Genomic DNA, 25,728 nt, shown 5'->3' on the forward strand with positions numbered 1-25,728 from the left:
AGGGGTAGAGCCAGAGCCTGCTGGATGGATTTGATTAATTTTGCCCAGGGAACGCCTTGGAATCCCCCAGGAGGAGCTGGAAAACATTGCCGGGCAGATGGAAGCCTGAGTTGACTTACTGCGCTTGCTGCCGAGTAGCAGAAGAAAGTGGATTGATTGATGCATAAACGACTAAAGAAAGCTTTGTCTTATTTAAATATTAAATTCCTCAGATTTTAAATTCCCACATAATTATGAAAAATGAAGGTTGCTCAACCTCAGCTTGTCCTGACAAATGCCTGATAAACACAATAGAGAATAAGTCATGGAGGTATTGAAGGAAAGTGCTGCAGTGGCGTGCTTTCCTGAGTTGAATAAATATGGCCAGGTAAATCTCTGCAGAGGACAAGTGGAGTGATATCTTACCTTTCTTCAGGGTTATACAATTCAAGATTTCATCAAACAAAGTTCATATTTCATGCTGGAAGTAAAAGCTAAAGTAGGAGCAGCTCAGTGGGCTAATGTGCGCCTGTGTGGGGTCCCTTTTATGTAAATATGTGAGAAGCTCGGCTGTAGTGGCTCTCACATCTGAATAAAAGTGGCTGGGCTTTTTTTAACATTCATGTGTTTTGACTGGTCAGGAAACGGAGTAGGTACTTGTCTGCACTGGCAGCCGTGAAATCACCGGCACTTCCATCAGTGAGGCTGCTCCAGCCTCTCCTTCACTGTAACGACCCAATTTCTACCCCCGGGGGGATTGCTTAAGTTTCCTCTTATTTTTTGGAAATGGTGATGGCGACTCTGGTGGGTTTAAACTTATAACAATGTGATCTTTCACAGTGTGACTTAACACTGTGAAGCCTCGTCTTTTATAAGGCTCTGACAGACTGCCAACAAAAGTTACTGCAAAGAACATCACACTCTTTTTTTCTCCTCTGCACCCTCTCAGAGTGCCATTCTATTAAATATACATCTAATATCCCCCAAATAGTACAATTATTCATCCAGATCCCATGACTCATAGACATGACTTCCTTCTAAAAGCAGCTTCATATCATTGTATCAGGACATAGTGAAGGTTAAAATGAAATAAACAGGTTTACTTACAGTTATAGAAACAACAACAACAGAGCTGAAAAACGAGATGCAGGGAAATTAAAGACTGCATGCATTGAATTATTAATGACTGCAGTTATGACACCTCTTTGGAAGTGTTCATTAGCTTCAGCTTCAGGCAAACAAAACTTTAGTGTTGGGTTCACATTACACGACTGGGTGTGTTTTTTTCTTCTTGCATGTGTGTGTTGTGACGGTCGCAATTACCGTCTCCTGTGTAATTATCACCATTAGTCAAATGCAGGTTATTTGATAAAGGGCAAAATGCAAAATGCACATAATTTACAGACCGCAGAGTGTCACAGAAGATTATACATCTGGGATGACCTTTAAAATAACTTTGCATCCTGGAAACATTCATCAAAGCTTTACATTCACCATTCTGCAAAGTAAAGACAATTTATGCAGAGACATAGAAGAGTTTAAAGTACTTAGTACCAAAGTACCATTCTCTCACATCTAAAGACATTTAAGTTTCAGACTATGATATTTTTCTTGGGCTTGGTATCTTGAAGGGTCTATAGAGCTCAACAGTGAACGCCCACCTGTTCAGCAGCTCTGGTTCCAGAAGTAAATCTCCCATTTCAAATCCTCCATTGACATTTTACAAAATCCTGATTCCAAGAGATTGATGCCTGTAACCATGACAACCAACTACCCCAATACCCGTGACTATAAAACATTTGATTTGGCGCCCAAAACAGCGTGACAAAACAGATAAAAAGACAAAGGTACAAGACTGTGTACATAATTCTCTTCTGGAGTCAAGGAACTACACATCCCATAATCCTTTGCGAATTATATTGTGTCTTCTTTGAGTAATTTTTTAGTGTTTATATTGTTAATACAAGTGTTGTAGTTTGTGTTGTTGAATATATAAACTACATTCACTGCAGCATAACAAGGTTATGAGTAAATTTACTGTTAGCTAACTAACTAGCCAGCCTGCTAGCGGAACTATCTGTTAGCATGAGGTGCAGAGCGGCGGGAAACATTGCCATGGTAACAGTGAGCTCCACCAATCAAAGACGTTGCTATGACACTCTATGATCTTGGGTAGTGTAGTTCTTTACCCACGATATCGTGAATAAACCGTGTTTGTCTTAAAACGAGGGTGATATCAGACAAACTTGTGTCTCCTACAGGAACATAAACCATCGTTTTACGCTCGGTTAGCTCGTGGTCAGTCTACCTGTGATGGTTATGACATCATGGCTAATAATCAAACTGCTGTGGAGAAAACTAACAGGATTTTTTACTTCTGGAACCTAACTGTTGAGCCCTGTTAGAAACCGGTTTAGATTATTTCCCATCATGCTCCTGGTGTAGATCAGCAACATTAAGTTGAAGCTGTTTTATGCACAGCTGTCTTTTGGAGGTTACTGTGTGTAGTGTCGTCTATAAACAGCTTTTTCCACTTCAAACTTTCAGTGAAGCTATCCGTGGCTAACCTAACACTGTGTCTCATGTCTCACACTAGTTGGACATAGGACACGGTCACATGTTGGCCCGTGTTGTTTACTGTCTGGCACCTTCTTGGAGTCAGTCTGCAGAGTCTGCTGCCTCCAGTTGTGTGCTGCACAAAATGCACTTACTGGTGGTTGACAAAGTTCATGTTTGGCAAACATTATTAGTGATAAACGAACATGATGTTATGCAAAGAAATACAAAAAAAGGTCTTGGACATAGTTGATAAGCTTCTCAAACTGTTGATTTCTTATTTTAAAATGTATGATTAACTTCTTTGGAGCCTTGCAGAATAGACACCATGGCAACCACATCTGCTATGAGCTCAACCTGAGATTTGAGGTGTAACTTTTGGAGCTATCTCAACACCTTTTAATGATGATTCCTAAATTACAAATTCAGTTCAAACCAGGCTACGCTTGTGCTTGAACCGACAGTGCAGATCAACACATTAACAAACAGCATTGCCAATATTCACACAGGAGAGTGAGAGCACCTGAGTGTTCTGTGGTAAACCATTTAACGGCTCTCGACATCATTTTAGTACACGCCAGATACATGCTGGAATCAAATGCATAAAAATAAAGAAAGCCCAGTGCAGACTGAAACATTTAGCAGAGAGCACTCACCAAGCCCCGTCAAGCACACAGTGAAAATCTGTGGAGCACAGCATGATGAATACTCTGATACATGATCAGAGAGGTCATGTCAAATAAATCCCTTCAATACAAACAAACAAACAAACAAACAATGAAATCCAGGAGAGTGTAAAAGCTGCCCAATCTAACACTTCTACTCCATCAACGGGAGAGCTTCAATTATCTGACATAATATGTTATTACATAACTTTGACAGCATGTTTTGAATGTATGTGTAATATGAGAAGGACAGTATAAGGTTTAGTGATTAGATCATTAAGTTGCTCCGGAACAAACAGTAAAATATGATTAAAGAAAGAATGCCCTCATCATGTGATATTTTTCACAATATGTCCCCTTTAAGTGCAAGCTGTGGACGAAATTGTCTTTTGCTCGAGCTGCAATCACCTGTGTCCTGCATTGTTGTGTTAGCAAGCTAATGTTAGCGCTCTCTGTGCAATAATAATGTTATATTGATGTTATATTATGTTTACCAATCCACTTTGTGCAATAACATGTTACACTCTACACTCTACATTTACATGTCTGTGTTACACTGAATATTACAGACTACACTTTTGTCAAATAGCTGATCTATTTTTTTGTTTCTATATTTTTTTTGTACATGCTTAATTTTTCTTTTTTTATTTAAATTGTACTGTATTCACTTTTTGTCTGCAATCTTTGCTCTTTGCTGCTGTAACAATGTAAATTTCCCCATTGTGGGATAAATAAAGGATTATTTTATCTTATCTTATCTTTAGTTAGCTCGTAGCTTCACGTTGCATGTAAATTTAAAATAATCAGTGAGTATGTTCTTCTTCTTCTCTCTAGTTCTTGACTAAAACAGCTTTTATACAAAAGGGGAGGAGCCAGCCATCCCGTCCATGTAAACACGGCTCTGACAACAACACAGGGAGATTGGATATATTTGATTTCTGCTTCATGTATGTGTAAAATATTGCACCTTTCATCCTTTAAATATCAACCTATTTTTGACGTGCCTGCATCCAAGGTCCCGCGGCTTTGATTGGCTCATGAAACACAAACTGAAGCGCTCTCTGACAGAGAGGGCTTTCTAATTAACAAACTGTAGATACAATATGACAGAAGGGAAAATGAGTCAACGTGAACAGATCCTGTTATGTAATATGCCGTCAGAGTTCGAGGCATACAGACACAGACAGATACCAGGAACAGATAATAATAGTAATAATAAGAGAATTCATGAATGCAAAGTAGTGGCCATCATTTTCTGCAAGGAGTAAACATGGTTATCAATAGCAGCACTTTCCCAAAGTATTGGATCAAAAACAGAGACCTAAAAGCGATTCTTACAGCCATGCCATTACTGGGGCTCACTGTCAGTCTGTAATAGGGTCAGAATTATAAACTGAGATATGATAAAAGTCAAATTCAAAACTCCAACACACGCAGTGTTTAAGGAGCTAAGGTGGAGGGAGAGAGAGAGGGGTAGAGGGACAGGTTGTAACTTATATGTCATTAACCATTTCTATCGATGATCAAAGTTATAGTTTGTGTCACCAGCCTCGTGATAGTAACGTCTAATTAAAACAAAAGCTTGCTGTCTGCAGCCGCCCGACTCTCACAACCCTTCACCGCGAGCGCTGCAGGTGTAACCAGGACAAAGTAAACAATCACATCTGCCTAAGTGGCCACAGCCTTAACGAGCACTGCGGGAAGAGATGCTGCTGATAGCGGGCATGCACTCATTTCAAACCTGTGATGGAGCGTCTTGACGGTGTAACTGTGGCGGCCGCGGTGTCGCCTGCAGCCGGAACATTTTCACGTACAGGGGAGACACAGACTCTGCATGCACGGCAGGTCGGTTCTCTCACTACTGATGGTGATATAACAAGAACCCTGTTTTGGTTGCAACAAACAAAAGTGGCAGCATGACATTCATCAGGTCACTTGACGGACATGGCTCGTCTTGTGATGTGACTATTGGTCATGCACACATTGTAATAGCTATGGTAAGATGATATATCATTCCATGTGAGCTGCAGTATCAAACATTTTAACAACTTTAGTCCACAGGATTTTTAATGGAAACCTTTTTTTTCACATCAATGCTGTATGAAGTGTAATTTTTAAATCGCCAACACTTTGAAAGGGAGTGCTCTGAGGGGAGGGATTTATTGAGAGAGTACATGTGTGCTTGGGGATGTTAGGTGCACGGTGTAGTAGGCACAGCATGCATTCAGCATGTACGCAAACAACAGGTGCACCAAGGGAGGTGAGAAGTTTCACCCTGCTGAGCTCCTGTGTGGGTATGTGTGTGTGTGTATGTGTGTGTGTCCCATGTTCTTATTTGCACGTCTCCATTCAGTGGTTTTTAGAATATATATTCACAGGAAAACAGATGCTTTATAAAAAACCTATTATTTTGTGTTTTATGAATAGAATATCTTTTTTCTATGATATCTAAAACGGTGCAATGCGTCCTTTTCCCGTTTTCAATTTTCAGATTTGATCACAGGCAATTAGCTTTCAAAGTTGATGAGGTGGAAAATTGCTCACGCAAGTTGCACCTTGCCAAAAAACACCTCTGTTTTTCTCATTAAATTTCAGAAGCTGCACCTGAAACTTGCACAGCCCAATCTCCTGAAAAATATTCCTGCCCCCCCTCCTCCCCCTCCCCATACTTGATTAACCGGGTTAAACAGCACAGTATTAAATTAAATGAGCAGAGAAAAATAGGCATCCAGCATCACTCTGCTAAATCATGTGCTAGTAATCCCATAATCAGTCCCATCGTGAGAAAGGACAAATGTGTGTTTCGCCAAGTTGTGGGCAAAAAAATTCTTCCAACAAGCCAATTATCTTGCTTTCTGTGGAGATCTGAGGCTCCTGCAGTTTCCATCTTCAGCACAGAATCATTATAAGCCAGAAATACAGGGTAGGCAAAGCCAGAAATGTTCTGTAGCCCCCCCTGACACAATGATGCCATCACAACAATGCTGATTCAAGACAACACTCTGAAGAGGACAAATCTCTGCTAAGTAAATTAAATATTGACTCATAGGTGACATGTGTTTGGCGACCACTAGCATCGGACTTTTGGGCGAACACTAGCCTGCATTTCTTTTTTTTTTTTCCTGCAGTCGTTGGATGAGAGGTTATTCATCACTTTAAAGCAACGAAACAGCCACGTTTCAGCAGCAGTTCAGAAAAGTGTCACTCCTTGTTAGCAGGTCTGTAGAGCAGCGTAAACAAACATAAATTCATTTTACCCAACTCTCAAAGCTGGCATGAATCTAAATAACAGAAAATTACAGACTCCATATTGAATAACATAAAATGCGTTGCCAAAAAACAATTCCATTTCCACACCTAATTTGATTCAGCTTTTGTATTTACATTTCTCCCCACTGAAGAGGCAATATGACTGAGTTCATGATGAGAAGCTATTTTCAGCATCTGTAAACAAACACTTAAAGCTGTTTATTGATTAAACATGCATCCCTGTTACTGTGCTTATGGTAGATCACAGCATGCTTTTTGTAAATATCAGATAGAAACTGAAAAACCATCGACTGAATTACAGCTTTTTAAGAATAAATACAACACATCTCAACATTTTATACCCTCCATTGATAATTTTCCGTATTATTTTTTGCACCATCCATCCATTAGCTATACCTTTTTTCCTGTCATTGGACAAGAGGCGGGTTTACACTCTGGACTGTTCGCCAGACATGACACTGACAGCCACACTCACAATCACACCTACGGACAATTTAGACTCATCAGTTAACCTAACGAGCATGTCTTTGGACTGTGGGAGGAAGCCGGAGTACCAGGAGAGAACCCACACATGCACGGAGAGAACATGCAGACTCCACACAGACAGACTCCTGTCAGATGGGGATTCAAAACGATAATCTCCACACTGTGAGGCAACACCAACCGCACCATCGTGCAGCCTCTATTTTTGCACCAGATTTTATAAATGAACTTGCAGTCAAGGGGTCATGAAATGAATAAACAATAAAAGAAGAATGGCATAAGAAATCTGGGCAACACTTTAAATTAAGGTCACAATATTCACCTTAAAGTAGCTGCTTATTAGCATGCTAATTAGTATCATAATAGCTGCTTATTAGCATGCTGAATGCTAGCGTATGAGCTGCTTATTAGTCATTATTGAGACCTTATTAGCACCGTATTCGACATGACCATAGTTTATATCTAATAGGTCATTAATTAAGAGTTGTCCATTAAAACCGTCTTAATTACTGCTTATTGATGGTAAATTAGGAAGTTGCTGGACATGAATAATGATCTTAATATGCTTTGCTTAGTTTGGCCCCTTAGAAGCAAAGCATATTAGATCAGATTTCCTCTCGGTTTTTATGCCATACAGTTTTTTTATTGTGGAAAAATCCTGGCGTATTTCGTCTGTGTGTTATTTATTTACATGTATTTATTCATGTGCATGGCTCTTTGTGAGTGTTTTGTGCGTATAGGTACAAATGCAATGTGAGGTGAAAGAACCCCGAGTTTAACTGTGAAATGACTCGTTAGCAGAAAAATATGCTTATTTGAATCCCTGGTGGTCTTGTCAGTTTTAGCAAGGCAATCGATTTCAGGGCGAGCGGGTCCCGGCTGCATGGATTTCCAATGTGTGAATTCAAAACACAAATGTTGCAGAATGAAAATCCTTTCAGAGCATACCGTGCACGGAGCGTTTCCCCCTCTATTGTGTTAACGAATTAGAGGTTTAAGTCCGTGGGAGTATCACTTCCTTTTCAGTCTTCACTTTGGTCTCATAGCGTGAAAAGTGGATAGATTTCCTGAACCCATGTTGAGATCCTGTTTCATTGAGCTGCTTTTTCTTTGTCTCCATGACACAAATCAGAATGATAAAAATGAAACGACAGATTGGAGATGAATAAAGGTGTCAGTAGAACAAAGTGACTTCATATCATTTATCATCCGTCATCTATTGGTGCTATGTAATGTATGCACCTAGGTCTCACTCTTGTAAATACATGATTCTGAAGTTTGGGTTAATTTGAATTTGAAGCTTTTCTTTAAATGTTTAAGTGAGAAACATGTCACTGAGATCCACTTAAGTAAAATAATTTAAATGTTTCTGAAGAAACAGGGTTGATGTCTTAAAGGAGATCTATTCTGTTGATCCATATTTAAACTCATTTTAAAAGTAATGTTAAAGGCTTTATATGAGATTTTTTGATCCAGCAGATGTCGCCCTTGAGCACCAGCATGAAACCAAAACAACTCGCGCTGCATTGTTGTGTTAGCATGCTAATGCTAGTGATCTTTATTATGCTGGTATCTTCACACTGCATGTAAATTTACCTGAAATGAGCGTGATCTAGAAACACAGTTAAGCAGTGAGTACAGTATGTTATTCTTCTTTTCTCTAGTCCCTCAATTAAACAACTTTTATACACGAGGGGAGGAGTCAGCCGGCCGTCCCGGCGATGTAAACAAAGTGAAGATAGGACTCTGAAAACTCTGAAAACATCACAGACAGTGGGACTCGGGTGTTACACCCATTGTAGACAGTCATGACTCACAGAGTTATTTTCAGAGGATATTCTTGATTTCTACATTTAAGTGTGAAAAATCACAAATAAAGACTTTAAGAGGTGTCCCAGACTGACATTAGTTCTGGTGAAAGTGAGGATAATAGATCTTGTAATATAACATTTTGAATTGGATTCTGTACTGAACTGGGAGCCAATGAAGATTTTTTTGAAGTCAATAGTTTTTGTTTCTCGTAGTCCTGACACTTTATTTCAGTTTGGATGGATGGACATAGTAACAAAACACTCCTAAACTGATGGGCCATTGCGTCAATTAATTGTGTTTGTGGGTGTGTCTGTTTATGCATTATTAAATCAACTTTGGTAAAAGCCAATGGAAAGGGAAACTGACGGCCTGCTCTGTCTGTGTTTGAATCTTCAGTATCGGCCAGTGACTGTGACTCCGAGGAGAACGCTGAGTTAACCTACTACACCCTGAGTCAAGACTTCACCATTTCTCCTCATGGGACCATTTTCCCCGTGGGGCCTCTGGACTACGAGAGGCCGAACCACCTGTACGAGTTTGTGGTGATGGCGGTTGATAAGGGGGAGGTCCCTCGCACCGGCACGACTACAGTACGGATACGAATGGCTAACGTCAACGACGAGGCGCCCGAGTTCTCCCAACACATGTAAGTCATGTTTTTGGAAAAATAAGTTCTTTGTCTGAAATTGATGGTGTTGTATTTTCCCATTGTTTTACATTGGATGACCACTAAGGGGGCGATTCTGATTTATATATAAAATTCACACTAATATACTGGCTCATACATTTGGATTAACAGATGTTGTCACAAGAAATTCATAGTTTTCACACTTGGCAGGCAAGAAAAGGTTTACTTACTGCTGCAGGCTACGGAGAAGTTTCCCGTCTCAGTTAGCACCCTCATGCTAACTGAAAGACACAAATGTTGTTGAATGTGACGCACTTACCGACGAAGAGACGTGTCCGCGTTGTTTTTCTACAGAATTTAGAAATTAGAAAACCTAGATTTTGGTTGAAGTTGTCTTTAGGTCCTGACAGAAATGAATAACTCATGTTCTCTAAAAAAGAAACAAAGAAAATCCATCATCTGTATCAGTTTGTAAGTCTGTAAAAACTTCCACCAATGTCTGCCACGAGGTACCAATCTGATGAACCAATCAGACGCCTCCCTGTCTCCCTGCTCGCTCTCTACCTCTTGCGTGCTCTAGCTCACACTCAGAGCATGAGCTGAGGTCCACTTCTGGAGCAACGGCGCTTGTGCATGTAAGTGAGGGGGCGTGGCCTTTGAGGGAGCACAGAGGGGAGGGGGTGCAGACCGAGCACTGAGGGAATGCTACTTTCAAAATCATACTAGTTTTCAAAAATGACCAACCCTCCCTTCAACTAGCTAACGTTAGCGAATTGTCACTCACATACGCTTTGATGTTGAAGATTTTTGCCGTTCACTTTCCAAATGGCAGCATCGTCGACCCAACAACATCAAGCAGACATAAAGCTGTCAGTTCTTTTGTAGACTTTCATCCAGGCGTCAGTTTAAGGGGAAGAATTTCCTTGCTGTTTTTAGCGATTATTGTCTCCGTTGTGCCATATCTCCGTTTTTTTTTTGCAGTTGTCAGGTGACGTCAACATGTGATGTTTTGATAAGATGGAAAATTGAGACCGTGCTGCAGCTCCAGAGTTCAGTGGTAGCCACGTCTTTCCTAAGCTCTTTCTGCCCTCCAGGCCTCTGTGCCAGTCACAGACTGAAAACTATAAATAAGACATCTTGCAGATCTATACAATTTACAAAATGCAATCTCATACTCTGTTATTTTCCGTCGTTAAAGTGCGACGCCACACTCGACAAACTGCAGGTTTTCTGGAGAATAGACAAAGATTGATTGAAACCACCTCAGTGTTTGATGAGGGTCTTTAACAACTCGAGTGAGGGTGTGAGATATATTGCATTTGGATATCTAAGAGAGGCATTTAACATACAGTTCACCAGAGTTATTTTAGAGAGAGAGACTGTGTGTGTGTGTGTGTGTGTGTGTGTGTGTGTGTGTGTGTGTGTGTGTGTGTGTGTGTGTGTGTGTGTGTGTGTGTGTGTCTGTCCTGCCTTACAGCTCCTTACAGCTGCTTCCCAATTCAACGTTGCAGCTGCCATTACCCACAATTCCAGTGCTTCCCCCCCGCCCCCCCCCCCCCCCCAGTGCTGCTGTGGTTGCCTGCATCTTTTAATTGGTTGATTTTCTGGCAGAGAGCTGGGCAGATTGGTGAGGCCGGGTCAATCAGCCGTGCCCACCAGCACCCTCAGGAGGCCCTGAGCCCCACTCGGCGTGTGTTCATGCCTGTGTATTTGTGTGTGTGTGTGTGTGTGTGTGTGTGTGTGTGTGTGTGTGTGTGTGCGCGTGCATTCAGTAATTGAGAATGTCCCAGCAAAGTAGGGTGTGTTGGAATGGACGGAGTGATGTAGTTATAGAGTGCATTCATGCATCATGTATCTGATATGCATGTGGTTATGCTGTTTGTCGCAGAAGGGGTTTAGTGTGTCTGTGTACATATATGTGTGTGTGTGTGTGTGTGTGTGTGTGTCTGTCTGAATGGTTGTATTGATTTACTGTCAGTGACAGCAGAATAATCAGTCAGTTAGTTTTTCTTCTGTAGCCCTCAATCCTCGACTACAGCTGCCACAAAACTGTACTGGACAATCTATGATGTATGACTCTGAGACACACACACACACACACACACACACACACACACTTATTTATATGAAAATTCACACAAATTCAGGATTGAGAAAACACATATTTTCTCCGAGAAGAAAGTGATACAGCAGGGACAGTCTGGCAAGATGAATTTAATAAAGATAAAATTCATTACTTTCCCTGTAGACATGCTATGTCCGCCTGTGTGTGTGTGTTTGTGTGTGTGTGTTGAGACTGTGCATGTGTGTGCTGTTTCATGTGATGAACGTGAGGAACAGAGAGGGAGAAAGTGGGGAAGAGAGAGGTCATTAAAGATATCATTATCCAGGCGGAAAGTCTGCCCTATTTGTATCGATTCCAGGACTTGGAAGCATGCAGTAATGACCGTGTGTTTGTGTGTGTGCGTGTGTGTGTGTGTGTGTGTGTGTGTGTGTGTGTGTGTGTGTGTGTGTGTGTGTGTGTGTGTGTGTGTGTGTGTGTGTGTGTGTGTGTGTGTGTGTGTGTGTGTGTGTGTGTGTTTTCCAATTTCAGAATCAAGAATGAAGGCTACAGAGAATTACACAGAGCCTTGTCAGAGTCATATGATGTTTCTATGCTTGATTTATAAGTGAGAGAAATTCAGGAATAGAAGAAGAAAACAAAAAAGCAGAGGGAGAAGAGAACACGTTGTATTTGTTCATCTTTCATGAGTTCTATAGCCATACTCTCAGATCCACCTCTTCACCGCACGGCTCTCACTCCCCGGTGAGTGACAGAATAGTTGCCTTTCATCTATTTCCTGTCACTTTGCCATCAGGACCCTATTACTGTACCTACCATCACCTGCCTGTTGCCAGGGAAACCACCCTGGGAGGCTTCCTGCAGTGATCTTGCTTGAGTGTCTATCCACCTCACACCTTCAGAACACAGTCTTCACCTGCCTCAGGAGATCACATGAGCCTGAAATGAAATGGTCTTTGGTTTGCACTCGAACATTACAAAGAGGAAATTTAGACAAACTCAGGGCTGTGCTAAGATGCAACATGAGCTGATACGTTGAGAGGGTGGAGGGGGTGAGAGGGCTCCTCTGTGATCAGGGTCGAGATAAGATAAGATAACACTTTATTGTCCGTTTGCACAGACTTTTGTCTTGCATTACAAGCTCAGAGATCCTCTCATCACAATCAAATCACACTCAAAAGACAAACATAAAAACAGCATAAGCTGCATTCAAAATCACATTTCAGTACATAAATAATGTTTGGAGATTGTCCATTAAAAGGAATGTGAGTGTGCTCACAGTCCATGTGCAGCTCAGGTCAGGTACATTAGTGATTGGGAATGTGTGGGTTGCAGTTTGGCCTGCTGCTCTTCTGTTTGTTCAGCAGCGATATGGAGTGTTTGTACTTGTTCATTTTACAGTTTGTCACCCTAAATCGCCTCCCAGAGGGCAGGAGCTGATACTCCTCATGTAGGACATGCAAAGGGCCGGAGGCTATCTTCCAAGCCAGTCCGAGGGTGTGCTTAGTGCAGCTCAGAGTGTTCATTACAGTGACCCACCATCTTTGAGCAGAGGCCCAGGAGTCTTAGTATCCTGGACTTTAGATGGATTGAGAGGCTACAGAACCAGACTGGGCTTCCGTATTGCCGGACACTTTGGATGGTGGAGCAGTAGTAACCCACCTGTTCCACCTCCTGTCTGTAAGCAGACTCGTCCCCGTCCTGGATGAGACCGATGACGGTGGTGTCGTCTGCAAATTTCAGAAGTATGTGTAAATGACTTAACTATATAACAAGCTGCTCTCTGCATTAGAGTTGAAAAACCAATGACGGAAAATTAGATAATGTACCATAAAATGACCCTGTGTATCCCAGACATTACCCTTCATTAAATAGCCCGTTCCCTGAATACTATATGCCTTAATTATGATGATATAATAATAATAATAATAATGTCATTATTTTGTGATTATGTCATTTTTTTAAACCACCAGCCAACATGGCAGGTAGGGAAAAAAAGTTAATTTCCACCGCTGCTATTCTTTCAAATGATGGTGTTTGTATCCATTTTAAACACTTGGTTTTGAAAAAGTATTGAAGGGGTTGACAACCTTACTTATCACCCTGATATACATGTGTCTGAGCATTGATAGGCTGAGGCTCTGAGCAATTGGAGGCCGAGCAGATAAGGACACCACACATATTTAAGTTTTAAAACCTGAGCTTTATTTAATGTAAATACCTACAGCTGTCAATGTTGTTGCTTTGCCTCTGGTCACTTCCTGTCAGCACCTGTGCGTCTAAAAGCTGCTTCTTTGCACTTCCTGACATTGTCCTAGAGCCTTGTTTGTGTTGTTCTTACTCCCTGATGTCCGTCGTTTTGGATTAAAGCGTCTGCTACATGAATTGTAGAATTAATGTTTTCCTAGCAAACAAAACGTCTTCATGTTATCCTTTTAACTCAAGTCTGCCACAACATTTTCTACTTTCAAATTGACCGTTTTTGAGGTCTGTATTTTCACTATAATAGGTGCTGAATAATAAAAAACCTTGACAGACGTTTTTGCCCCAGAGTGTCGTAAATTATAGCATCTAAAAATACGAAGGGTGAAGGGAGTTAGTCTGGGAAATAACGAGAGTTGTGTTTGTTTTTTGATGGATGTTTTTGTCAAATATGAAATTACTCTGATGGCCAACGACACCAAGACTTTCTCATCTTTAAGTTAAAAGTTTTGCTATGATATATTGATATCTCAGTCTGCTCCCATCTCTTTATAATCCCGGCTCAGGCGTCACCTGTTATTGTTCTGGGAGACAGTTTCCTCCAAATCAGATTTTCTTTATTTTTTCATTCCCTGTATTTTGATTCCCTGCAAGTTGATAAGAGCAGTGACGCAGCCTCCACAGACTGACGATAAAAGTCTCAGGAAGTCAAAGTCAGAAGCACAAGGACACAGTGTGACACAAATAACGACGATGTATACCAAGGACGTTTTTCCCTGCATCTACTGACCGAGTATGTTTCGTTAATAAACTAAATCCTTCATTTGGTTACACTTTAAATTAAGGTCACAATATGCAACATGTGGTATGGAACATGTCATGTACCGACATCATCTTCTTTACTCAGAGTCTAAATGGAATAAATCGATTTCAGATAAAAAGCTCATACCGTGGTCTTTGTCAAGGATGTTGTCGTCATGGAGACAGCGAACAATTGCCTGATGCAAGCTTTCCTGAGCGCACAGCCCGAGCTTTTCTACCTGGAAAAAACCGCTAGGTGGACACGGGGCCTTAAGAAGAAAGCCCTCACTGCAGCAACTTCAAGAATATGTTGTTTTTCTCAGGTCTTTCACTTGCAATGCGGATAACTTCTGTGGCATCTGTTGTCTTTCGTCAGTGAACAGATGCAGAGGCCTGTCCCAGCAGAGTAGTTAAGGAAGTTTTCACAACACAACGGCTTCATGTCAGATATTCAAACGTGAAAACATAAAGAGTCAGATTTAAATGGAAAGCATATTCCTACAAGAATGTTCATTTCTTTCTTTGGTGCATGTTAATATTGTACCCAAATATCCAGCCATCTTTACCGCTGTTCCTGTTCAGGGTCGCTGGAGTCGATCCCAGCTGTCATTGGGCAAGAGGCGGGGTTACACCATGGACTGTTCCAGTCAATCACAGAGCTGACATATAGAGACAGACAACCAGCCACACTCACACCTACGGTTGTCACCAAATGTCTTAACGAGCATGTCTTTGGACTGTGCCGGAAGCCGGAGTACCTGGAGAGAACCCACACATGCACGAGGAGAACATGCAGACTCCACACAGAGATACTCCTGTCCAACGGGGATTCGAACCAGGATCAGACATATTCACCTTGACACCAGTGCGTATGTAAAAGTACATGTAAAGCCGTATACATTTCAGGACTCATCATGTTTGAAGACGTTTATTTTCCTCAGATTGATGAGATCAGCCTTTGAAATGTTAACACCTCTGTCACGGGTGTGGGAAAGAAACAAAAGGAGGTGGACCCAATTGCAGATAAAAAGAAAACTATATTCATTACACAAAACTCACTAATTCAAAATGTTCAACAAAAAACCACCGAGGGTAAAAACCACTGAGAGCAACAAAGAAATAACAAGGAGGACTGACATGCACCAATCAACACCGACTTACTACCATGATCTGACAACACGAGGGACGGAACCCAGAGACTAAATAGACACAGGGGTAATCAGACACAGGTGAGACTAATGACACAGGTGAAGACAATCAGGGCAATCAACATGGAGGGAAACACACAGAGGCAGGAATAAACACAAAACACTGAGGACAACTATGAAATAAATCAGGAAGCACTGCAGACACAGAAAACTCAAGAATGTAAAAAAACACACTAGAACATGGAGAGACACGAGGATAAGAAATGACAAAATAAAACAGGAAACACTGAAGACAAAACTTGGAACCCATCAACACAAGGAAACATTAACACACAAGGGAAACAAGCAACACTAGGAAAAAACGGGAAACTCAGAAAATCTACAAAATACAAAACCAAATCATGACCGCCTCAGACCTGTTCAGGTAATCTTCATCCTGCTTTTTTACAAAGTAGGAAGGCACATTGAAGCTGTGGGTCTCTCATTTACTTGCAAACGATGCTGCTTCAGTACATATTGGAGTCACATCTGTTGCAGTTATTACTGGTGCTCACCTCGGGGCTCCACACCACCTGAACCCCGGCGCCTGGCTCTGAGCACGGATTGTTTCTGCCAACTCTTTGGCATGTTAAAAGTTTTAGGGCTTTCACACTTGTAGAAGACTGTCAGCCTCCTGGTGTAGTCTGAACGAGCTGATGTGAGAACGCAGCAGGATACAATCAGGAGAATTCACCTCGAGCCAATAGGAGAGGGGGGAGAGACGTTTTTTTAAAGAGCACAATCCAGTCGACAGAAGTGACCCAACAGCTATTCAACAAAAAGACCCCTTCACATCCCTCCATGCTCCATCATCGCCTCATCGCGACACACTAAATGAACGATATCCTTTGATGCAGTGATTCATTTTCACATCTGAAATCAGGCAGCGGATTCAGGGATGCATCTATTTTCTCCCTTGATTAACAGAATGAAAACAAAGAAAGTAAAACAGAGAGGTAGAAAAGTAATCAGTGCGTGGAGGCGTTGTCGTGTGCCTCACAATCAATTCCCGTATTGATCTGGCCAAATTGGAGTCGTGGTGAAGCCCAGATGTGATTGCGAAAGGCATTTAGAAGTTGTTTGACTTTTGGGGATTCTTCCTCCCTCAGTCCTGATCCCTCTCTATCGTATCTCTATCTCTACAGACGCTCTCATAGCCGGTCACTCACACAGTAGATCCCTACTGTCGTCCTCTTGAGAAGCATTGCAGAGAGGTATTTGATTTAATAAGATTCAATTAAGGGTCAAGAAGGATTAACCCTATAAAATGACTTGTTGCCATGGCAGTGGCACCATTATCTTCTAATCCATAGAGGAGGACCGATTGACCGGCTGCGGTTTGTCTGGTCCTGATCGTTGACTGACCGGCCCTCTCAGGTATGTCAGACTCTGAGCTGCTCTCAGATTAACACCTGAGCTGCCTTTTCATGCCATGCACACAAAGACACACGCTTAAACTGTGTGACTATATTTTTTTAATATGTATTTTGAGCTTTTTGTGCCTTTAAAGGCTTTATATGAAATTTTTCACACTTAAATATAATAGAAATCAAGTATCTCCTCTGAAAATAACTCTGTGAGTCATGACTGTCTACAATGGGTGTAACACCCGAGTCCCACTGTCTGTGATGTTTTCAGAGTTTTCAGAGTCCTATCTTCACTTTGTTTACATCGCCGGGACGGCCGGCTGACTCCTCCCCTCGTGTATAAAAGTTGTTTAATTGAGGGACTAGAGAAAAGAAGAATAACATACTGTACTCACTGCTTAACTGTGTTTCTAGATCACGCTCATTTCAGGTAAATTTACATGCAGTGTGAAGATACCAGCATAATAAAGATCGCTAGCATGGGGGCGACATCTGCTGGATCAAAAAATCGCATATAAACCCTTTAATGTAGAGATAGGACAGTGGATAGAGTCGGAAATCAGAGAGAGAGAGTGGGGAAAGGAGCCACAGGTGGGCCGCCCAGGCCGCCCGATTGGAGGACTATAGCCTCCATACATGGGGCGCGCGCTCTAAACAATGCGCACCCAGCGCCCCAACTCTTAAATTTTCTTCTTGAAAGTTTTCCACGTATCACAAAGGTAATTTCCCCTGCAGACAATAAAGTCCCACATCAGCTGTGGTTGCTATTTCAGGCTGCTTATAATCGTTAGCCAACTTCATTTGAAACTATAATTACTCAGTCGGCATCTGCAAGGCATAAGAAGAGGTAAATTGGGGATTGAGGACAAAAGAGGCTTAGTTGCCCGTGTGGAAGAGTCGTGCATACTTTCAGCATGCACAGACAGCATCTGCAATTTTAACATCAGGACTTCTTCCTGGCTTTCAGGTGAGATAAACACGAGCAATTATCTAATGATCTTTCAAATAGCTTCCCTTAGACCACAAGTAGAAGCCGTTTGATCAATGTGCCCTGTGTACTCCTGGAGAAAACTACATAATAAAGAAACACAGCACAGCTTCTCCTCTCGCCTGACTCATGTATTGATCTGCAGGAGGGAGTGTGTGCGGCTCGCAGACTGTGAGCTGAAATTACTAAACAGCCTGCAAACGGAGCAAACGAGTGGCTCATCACTGATCTTCCCAGGCTGAGCTACTGCAGCGCTCGTCGACGCAGAGAGACAGCGGTGACAAAACATGATCACAGTGTTCTGCACGTAATGAGAGTGCCTTGTTTTCAGTGAGAAACAAATAGCTCTTCGCTGGAGTGATATTTATGTCAGGCTGTCAGAGATGCTAGACCTGCGTTTGGAATGGGAGTCACATGTGAGTCGTTGATAAAACGACTGCAGGAGGAGTTCATCTTCAGGTCTATGCTAAAAGGTTCAAACTCGATCAAAGATTGGTTTAGGTCTGTTTGTGAGACTGTCAGACTCAAACGCGAGAGTCAATCTGTGAAGTATTGTTTGTCTTTCCCACTGTCGTCAGTCCAAGCTTTACCAGCAAAGATGACGTCCCAATGACATTTGATGTTATCTTTAAGTAACCACTCAGGGAAAAGAAACCTCTCTCTGCAGCAAACGCAAAAGTTCCACTTGCTCTCAGATTAGATCCCGAATTAGACCATAAATCGTTTTGTGATTTTGGAGGTCAGACTTTTTTGTACAGTGTGTGCAGATACAAATTCGAGCAACCAATTTTAGAACCAGGCTGCAAACATGATTTTTTCTTTTTCTCAGCTGGTTTAAATGTTAACATGTCCTCCAGTGGACACAGGAGGAACTGCAGATTTTGGGAGTTCCGCTGGCTTAATTTTCTCTAAAGATTTATTTTTGGACTTTTTGTGCCTGGAATGATGGGGAATGATGTGCAGGAAAGGTGCCACAGGTCGGATTTGATCCCGGGCTGCCCGCTTGCAGGACTAATGCCTCTGTACATGGGGCGCATGCACTTACCACTACGCTACTGGTCCCCTTGGCTTTCATTTTTATCAGCAGAGGTCGTCGTTTGGGAATACTGAAACTTTTACAATCCTGTTATAACAATGTCACCGAGCAACCAGTTGGTTGATTCTGCTTTATGGCCTTTATGACTGTTTTTGGTTCAAAAAGGAGATCTGTTAAACTCACTCTCACTATTAATGATGTCAGTGTGGGACACATATTGAGTAGCGTTGTGAGACATGTAGATCAAAAACCTCTTTGTTTATCTCGTACTGTTGTCATTAAAATCACTCAGAACAAATGGCCCAGGAAGGTTTGCATGTTACATTTTGTGATGATTCCCGATGTTCCTGTAAGAGTAGCTGAAATGTTGTCTGAAGAATGTGCTGTGTGATCTCAAGTCAACGAGGAAGAAAGGCCGGCCTTTTCAAGAAAAGTTTGACTTCCAAGCACACCAGTGGTTTGGAGTTTTTTTCTGTATGTGTAAGGCCAAAGGAGAGTTCAAAGCTGAAGTTCAAAGAGCAAATCGAAGACACAAAGGGAGAGAGCCGAGGAGTTCGTGGAGTTTCACAGGAGACTGAAATCCGATTTGAATGTGTGGGCTGATAAGAAATGTATGTTAGCTGGAAATGACTTCAGTGTTTGAAAAAGATGAAAATACACATCTTTGTTCATTTACCCATTTGAATAGATGTACTATACTTTGACAGACCCATATGAATATCATCATAAGAAAGCATAGAAAAATATAAATACAGGACATCAACAGAGGGATAAAATCACTACAGTTGCCAAAATGTTAGTTATTAAAATGCAATGAGAAATTTGCACCATTGTTTCCAGAAACTGGTAGGGATGGGTACCGAAATCCGGTACCACTATGGTACCAGTACCAACACGTCCAGTATCTACCGGTTAGCTTAGCTTGTAGCTGCCATCCAAAACGGCTTGCTCTGACTACAGATTTTTTTTAAATGATGTCTCTCTTATTCTAAGTCCAAGAAGATTAAAATAAGCTTGCTGTGGCGGTGTGCTCCAATCAAAACTGAAGCTTCTCATGGCTTCATTTTAATAAAGTTAATGTACAGCTGCTTGCTGCTGATTCTGTACTGAACTCCTATAAATAACAGGATATCGAGTGTAACTTTTCAAAATGCGAGGCAAGCTCCTGGTGTTTGTGTCTGTGTGCGTTTGCCTGGATAAGATGAGCAGATTAAAGATGTTTGTTGCAAATACTATATTAATTTAAAGGTAAAAACCCTGTTTGCTATAAATAAAAACCTAATATTAAGAGATAAGAGTCGAAAATAAAGCCTCTGCAGCACTGAGCGCTGCACATCATCATCCCTCAAATCATTCCTGAGCATTATAGACTATTTATGAAATGAGCACCACTTCATCACCACTGATCAAATGCATTCATATGTAAATCTCTGACCTTCTAGTGAGATGCTTTTGTTTGCGTGAAGATTACGTTATGATATTTCCTGCTTCTATTGCTCTTTGCTCAGGAGCATCACTTAAGGCTAAAAGCTTTAAACAGAGGAGTGAAAGCATCGCTGTCGAGGATGCTGTCGAGGATGTGCTCTTTTCCTGCACACTTGATCTTTATCAAATGATTTAGGAGGCAGCAATCGACATATTTACACCTACAATTAGATCATGGCTCAGCTGTTTTCATGCAGAACAGGCGCCAAAACAACGAGGGCCGAGCGCTGTGTTGAGAACATCTCATGCTCTCTGTGTGTCTCTGGTTTGACTCCTGGATTATCACAGGAAAAGGGATGGTGATGACAGGTGTATGCATGACCTTATGTGTTTCGGGTTGTCAGACTCTGCGGCTCCGTGGCTGCTCTGTATGCTGCTCCTCACCACTCTGCTGGTTTGTATTCTTGTAAATGTTCAGGGACAGATTAACACCCGGGGCTCATGGTGAAAGCAATTAACAAGCCGATGTTGGGACACAGTCGATGCTGTGTTTGGTGGAGATACTCCTTACTGCAATCACATGATGTTTAACAATGACTGGACAGGTGCAACATGTACTTTGGTCTTTATGTTGAAACCTATTTGTGTTGTCATTGTGCTGAAAATGAGTCTCAGTCTCTTGTGTCAACAGCTCTCAGTCACTAAGGGAATTCATTTGAGTTCAGACTGAAGAAACGCTACGAAAATCTCAAACTGACTTTGCTTTTATTTTTGACCGCTGTTTGATTTAGCCAGAAGGTCTTTCTTCTTGCTTGTTTCCATATCTCCATCTTCAGACACATTGAACCTAACCGGTCGAACTTGTGTGTGTGGTGGAATCGAGGTTTGATGATGTTGTGTCTGTTTGTGTCTGATCAGATATCGGACGTTTGTCTCGGAGGACGCAGGACCGAACACTCTCGTTGCCACGGTGCTGGCGAAGGATCCTGACGGGGACGGGATCACGTACAAGATCACGACTGGAAACGAAGAGGGAAACTTTGTCATCGACAGCCAGAAAGGTAAGATTGACTTTAGTTATTGTCTTTATGAGAGAGAGAGAGAGAGAGACAGAGGGAGAGAGAAGCCACAGGTCAGATTCAAACCTTGGCTAACCATTTAGAGGACTGTAGCCTTTGAACACGGGGGCATGTGGAGTAACCACAAAGCCACCAGCGCCTGTAAGATTTAGTCGTGCTTTGTTGCTCCTTGAGGGGATCTGATTGCCGATTGTAATCTTGCAATGAAGAACAACAAAAAAAAAATGGCTCCACTCAGAGCACCATTCAGGGCTGTTCACTTTTCTCCTCCCGAACAAAACCCCTTTTGAATATTAGCTGAACCATAATTCAGTCTGACTCATCATGAAGTTTACAATCATGGCTGCATGTGTAAAAGCAGAACTCCATTCTTACATACCTTTTGATATACTGCTGCTTTGTAAACTCTTTTTTTTCAAAATGTTTGGAGCGATGTCTCTGAACTTTAGGCAGCTCTGAGGTCTGTGCTACTCATATAGATTCTGCACAAAACCCTGAAATATCCACAAAGATTGTTTTTTTTCTCCTCCCGTTATTTGTGTCTGCCCTCCCTGCTATATTTACGTACGCTGTAGAAATGCAAAAGCGCTGCAGTTTGTCAAGTGTGCCCCAGAGGGTCTTGAAAATATGCTTCACACAGTGCATGCAGTATACTTTTTATGTCCTTCACCGGATCCCACTATCCTGTGTGTGAGGACGCCTCGCCTCTCGTCCTTTTTTAACTGCGAGGAGCTTTGTCAAGGATATTTAAGTCCTGACAGGTGATGTCATGGAGCCGCTGAGATAATCAGTGAGTGTGAGGAGCGTCGCCGCCGCGTCTTTGTAACCAAATATGAAGTGGAGTTTATAGTCGCACGTCTCAACTCCTCCTCTGAGGCAGGAGCAGCGATGCCAGAAGCGATGTGAAATAGGAAACTGCGTTAATGATGCGCAGTGTGTGTGTGTGTGTGCGTGTGTGCGTGTGTGTGTGTGTGTGTGTGTGTGTGTGTGTTTGTGTGTGTGGTAAGTCAGTGGGGGATGGGCTTGTTTTCATAACGGTTTGACCCTTGTGAAAGTTGCAACCCCCCCCTCTGAATCTACATATCGTGTTTTGGGGTAATATGATGACTTTCAGAAATTCAATTACTCAAAACTTGAAGGCCGACTTTCCTCCGTTCCCCAGCGATGGCGTTCACTGTCAGCTGATAGTGGCGGTCACTTTATCGAGCAGTGAGAAGATTTGTCACTTGATGAGTTCAGGCCTTTATTTTGCATTTTATATGATTTGTTCCTCATTAGTATTTCCTAATAGAGACTACATTTCTGCTCAGTGTTTATATTTTCAGTTTGATTTGTAAGATCAGCTAGATTTACATGTTGAACTGTCTGTCATCTGGACGGTGGATATCTTTAATTTGACAACTATACAGTATGTTCAAACATGATGATGAGCAATCTGGACGTCAGTTTATTTTTTTTACTCGATCTGTCAAATTGTGACCTGCCGTTATCAGCTTGAGCATGAAAGATGTTGTATTCTTCAGTTGGAAATTAACTCACGTTCAAAGCCACATTAATTTCCTCTCCAACATCAAGACTTCTTTTTTTTTTTTTTGGGATCATTTCCAATTGAATGTTCTGGCTTTGATTGGGCGTTAGTTTGAGTAATACATGTAGATCAATTCATTGTCTTGTTCAAGGTGAGCTGTCTTAAAAAGAAGCTGAGGATCGAAGTTTAGTTAGTTGAGAACCCAGTCTGCCCACTGAGCTGACACCAGTGAATGAAGTAGCGCTATCTCCATCTCCAGTGTCCCGTTTGTTCAGGATTGTAATAATTGTTTTTTTGAGAAAACCATACTTACATCATTATGTCTTCAGAATTAAACGCACAGTGAGTATATTCCTCCACCAGGGGGCTCTCGACCAAAACAACAACAAAAGATGACGTCGAGGCTGGCGGGGAATCATGGGAGTGATTCTCTCTGCTACTCCCCCCACCCTCGATGAAAAACAAACTCCGCTTTGACGTAGTAAAGTCGACCGGGTGAAACCGACCTGAGGAAGAGAATATGTTTACAGACGAGTTCATGTGTCCGAGTATAATTTACATGATGTTTTTATCACAGCAGCTCATACAGCAACAGGACGGCAGCTTTCAGTAGCAGCTCACGCTTCCTCATGCAGCGTAGCAGAGAGAACCCCCATGATTCCACGCTAGCCTCGACGTCATCTTTTGTTATTGTATTATTGATTGAGAGCCCCCTGGTGGTTAAATCTACATGTGGTATCTTTGAGTAACACCAAACTTATCCTTAATAATAAACCCATCTTCCCTGTTTTTGAAAAATCTAAATAATAAGCATCTTTCAGTTCTTCAATAATATAGTACACTATAAAACATGCTGTAACATGAAGCAGAGATGAGGTAGATAACCAACATGACCGTGAAGTGGAGCAGTCTTTATAACTCAGAAATGAACAAAAGAAACAGAAAAGGCATTAAAAAGTTTGATGTTGTGTCTGTGCAACGCAGCGCCATGCTGCTTTTTTCTCCCTCTGTGTTACCTTCAAAGCACCTGTCTTCATTAAACACCTTCAGTAGTGATAGATGTAAAGAAACAACACAGGCGAGACACACACACACACACACACACACACCTGCAGAAGAGAGACTAATGCAGACGCTCACATAAAGCACAAGACAATTTGTCTGCGGCAGAGAGAGTGTGTGTGTGCCAAAGTGTAACACACCATAATGCTTGTAATATGATCCAATATCTTGTTTCAAAGAGGCCAATATTTGGTCATTAAAACTGTTTTATGATTCTTATAATGGAGGGTGAACACATTGGATTCCTCCCACCCTCTCCAACCCATCTCATTCTCTCTCGGCTGTTGATGAAAATCGTTTATTGCCTCCTCTCCTTCCCTCTTGGAGCCTGTCCCCTCCTCCCCCTCCCCCTCCCTCGCCCCAACTCATCCTAAATGTCTGACAATCATTCAAGCGATTGTTTTCCTCCCTTCTGGCAGGAGCCTCCCCGCCCCCCCCCTCCCTCTCCATGTTAATTTGCCTGTAACTCACCCCAGAATACAGTGTGTTTCTGGGAGATTTAAGGTGTCCATTAGGATCCGAGCAGGGCCGGTCAATATGATGATCACGCTCTTCCTATTAAAACCCATAAATACAGAAACAGTCGCTCCGTTGGAGGAGGGAAGCATTTACTGACAGCTGAGGGGGAAATGCTGGCGCCGATAAATAGGCTTCGATCAACTACTTTATTTCTTAGCTAAGTTTTATTGCATTTCAGAAAAGAGTATTTCCTGCAGAGAGGAGAGAGAGAGAGAGAGAGAGAGGCGGCAGCGGGCGAGTTTGTTGTTTTCACTTAAGGCTGCAAGATAAGCGTGATAGGGAGGCATTCGTCGCCCCGTTGTCTTGTTTTATTTCTGTTATTCGGGCCTCTCTGCTGAACTGCTCACCTCCATATATTGTGTTCGGCCTGATGTGCTGACCTGTGTCTCATCCACGCTTTATGCAACAACACAACATTGTTTTGCTCTCCTTCTTCTCCGTGCTCCCCTCAGGAGGATATACTGTTATTTCCTCTTTCTCTCTAGTCTCCCTCTTCCCCCTGCTGCCTTATTCATCACTCCTTCTCTCCCATTCCCTTTTTTTCACTTCTCCTTTTTTTTTTTGCTCCTCCAACTGCATTTGCAATTTTTCTGGCATGAGTCTGAGTTGAGGAAGCACTCCTCCCTCAACTCTCCTCACACACACACACACACACACACACACACACACACACACACACACACACACACACACACACACACACACCCTGCTCTGTCCTCCGTCCTCTTTGTCGTCTCTCACCCGTCCCTTTGCTTCGTCCTTCTACTCCCCCCCCCCCTCCTGGCTGCTCTTCATGTGAAGTGACAGCTGCTCGCTGACCCCCGAGGAAACATCTTCTCCATCTCAGATCAGCGATGATATGAGCTGGCCCTGTTAGCAGCCACACAACACACACACACACACACACACACACACACACACACACACATACACACACACAAACTAACTCACAAATCCAAATTTCTAGATTAGACCCAACCAGGTGGTCTTGGCCCACAAGTAGAGGGGGCTCCATGAAAAAAGGTTGGGAACCCCTGCTATATATACATATAAAGGCCCTGATACACCAAGGTCATCTT

General features: G+C 42.2%; 1 protein-coding gene across 1 annotated transcript in view; it reads left to right on the forward strand.

Moving 5' to 3' along the window:
* Positions 1–25,728, forward strand: part of si:ch211-186j3.6 (neural-cadherin) — a 296,332-nt gene that overhangs the window by 98,513 nt on the left and 172,091 nt on the right. Inside the window, exons 6-7 of the mRNA XM_065952497.1 lie at positions 9,162–9,411; positions 21,380–21,522. Of these exons, the coding sequence (XP_065808569.1) occupies positions 9,162–9,411; positions 21,380–21,522 (393 nt within the window). The remainder of the gene's footprint in view (positions 1–9,161; positions 9,412–21,379; positions 21,523–25,728) is intronic.

This window comes from Labrus bergylta, chromosome 3 (assembly GCF_963930695.1).
Source record: "Labrus bergylta chromosome 3, fLabBer1.1, whole genome shotgun sequence".
Lineage (NCBI taxonomy): Eukaryota > Metazoa > Chordata > Actinopteri > Labriformes > Labridae > Labrus > Labrus bergylta.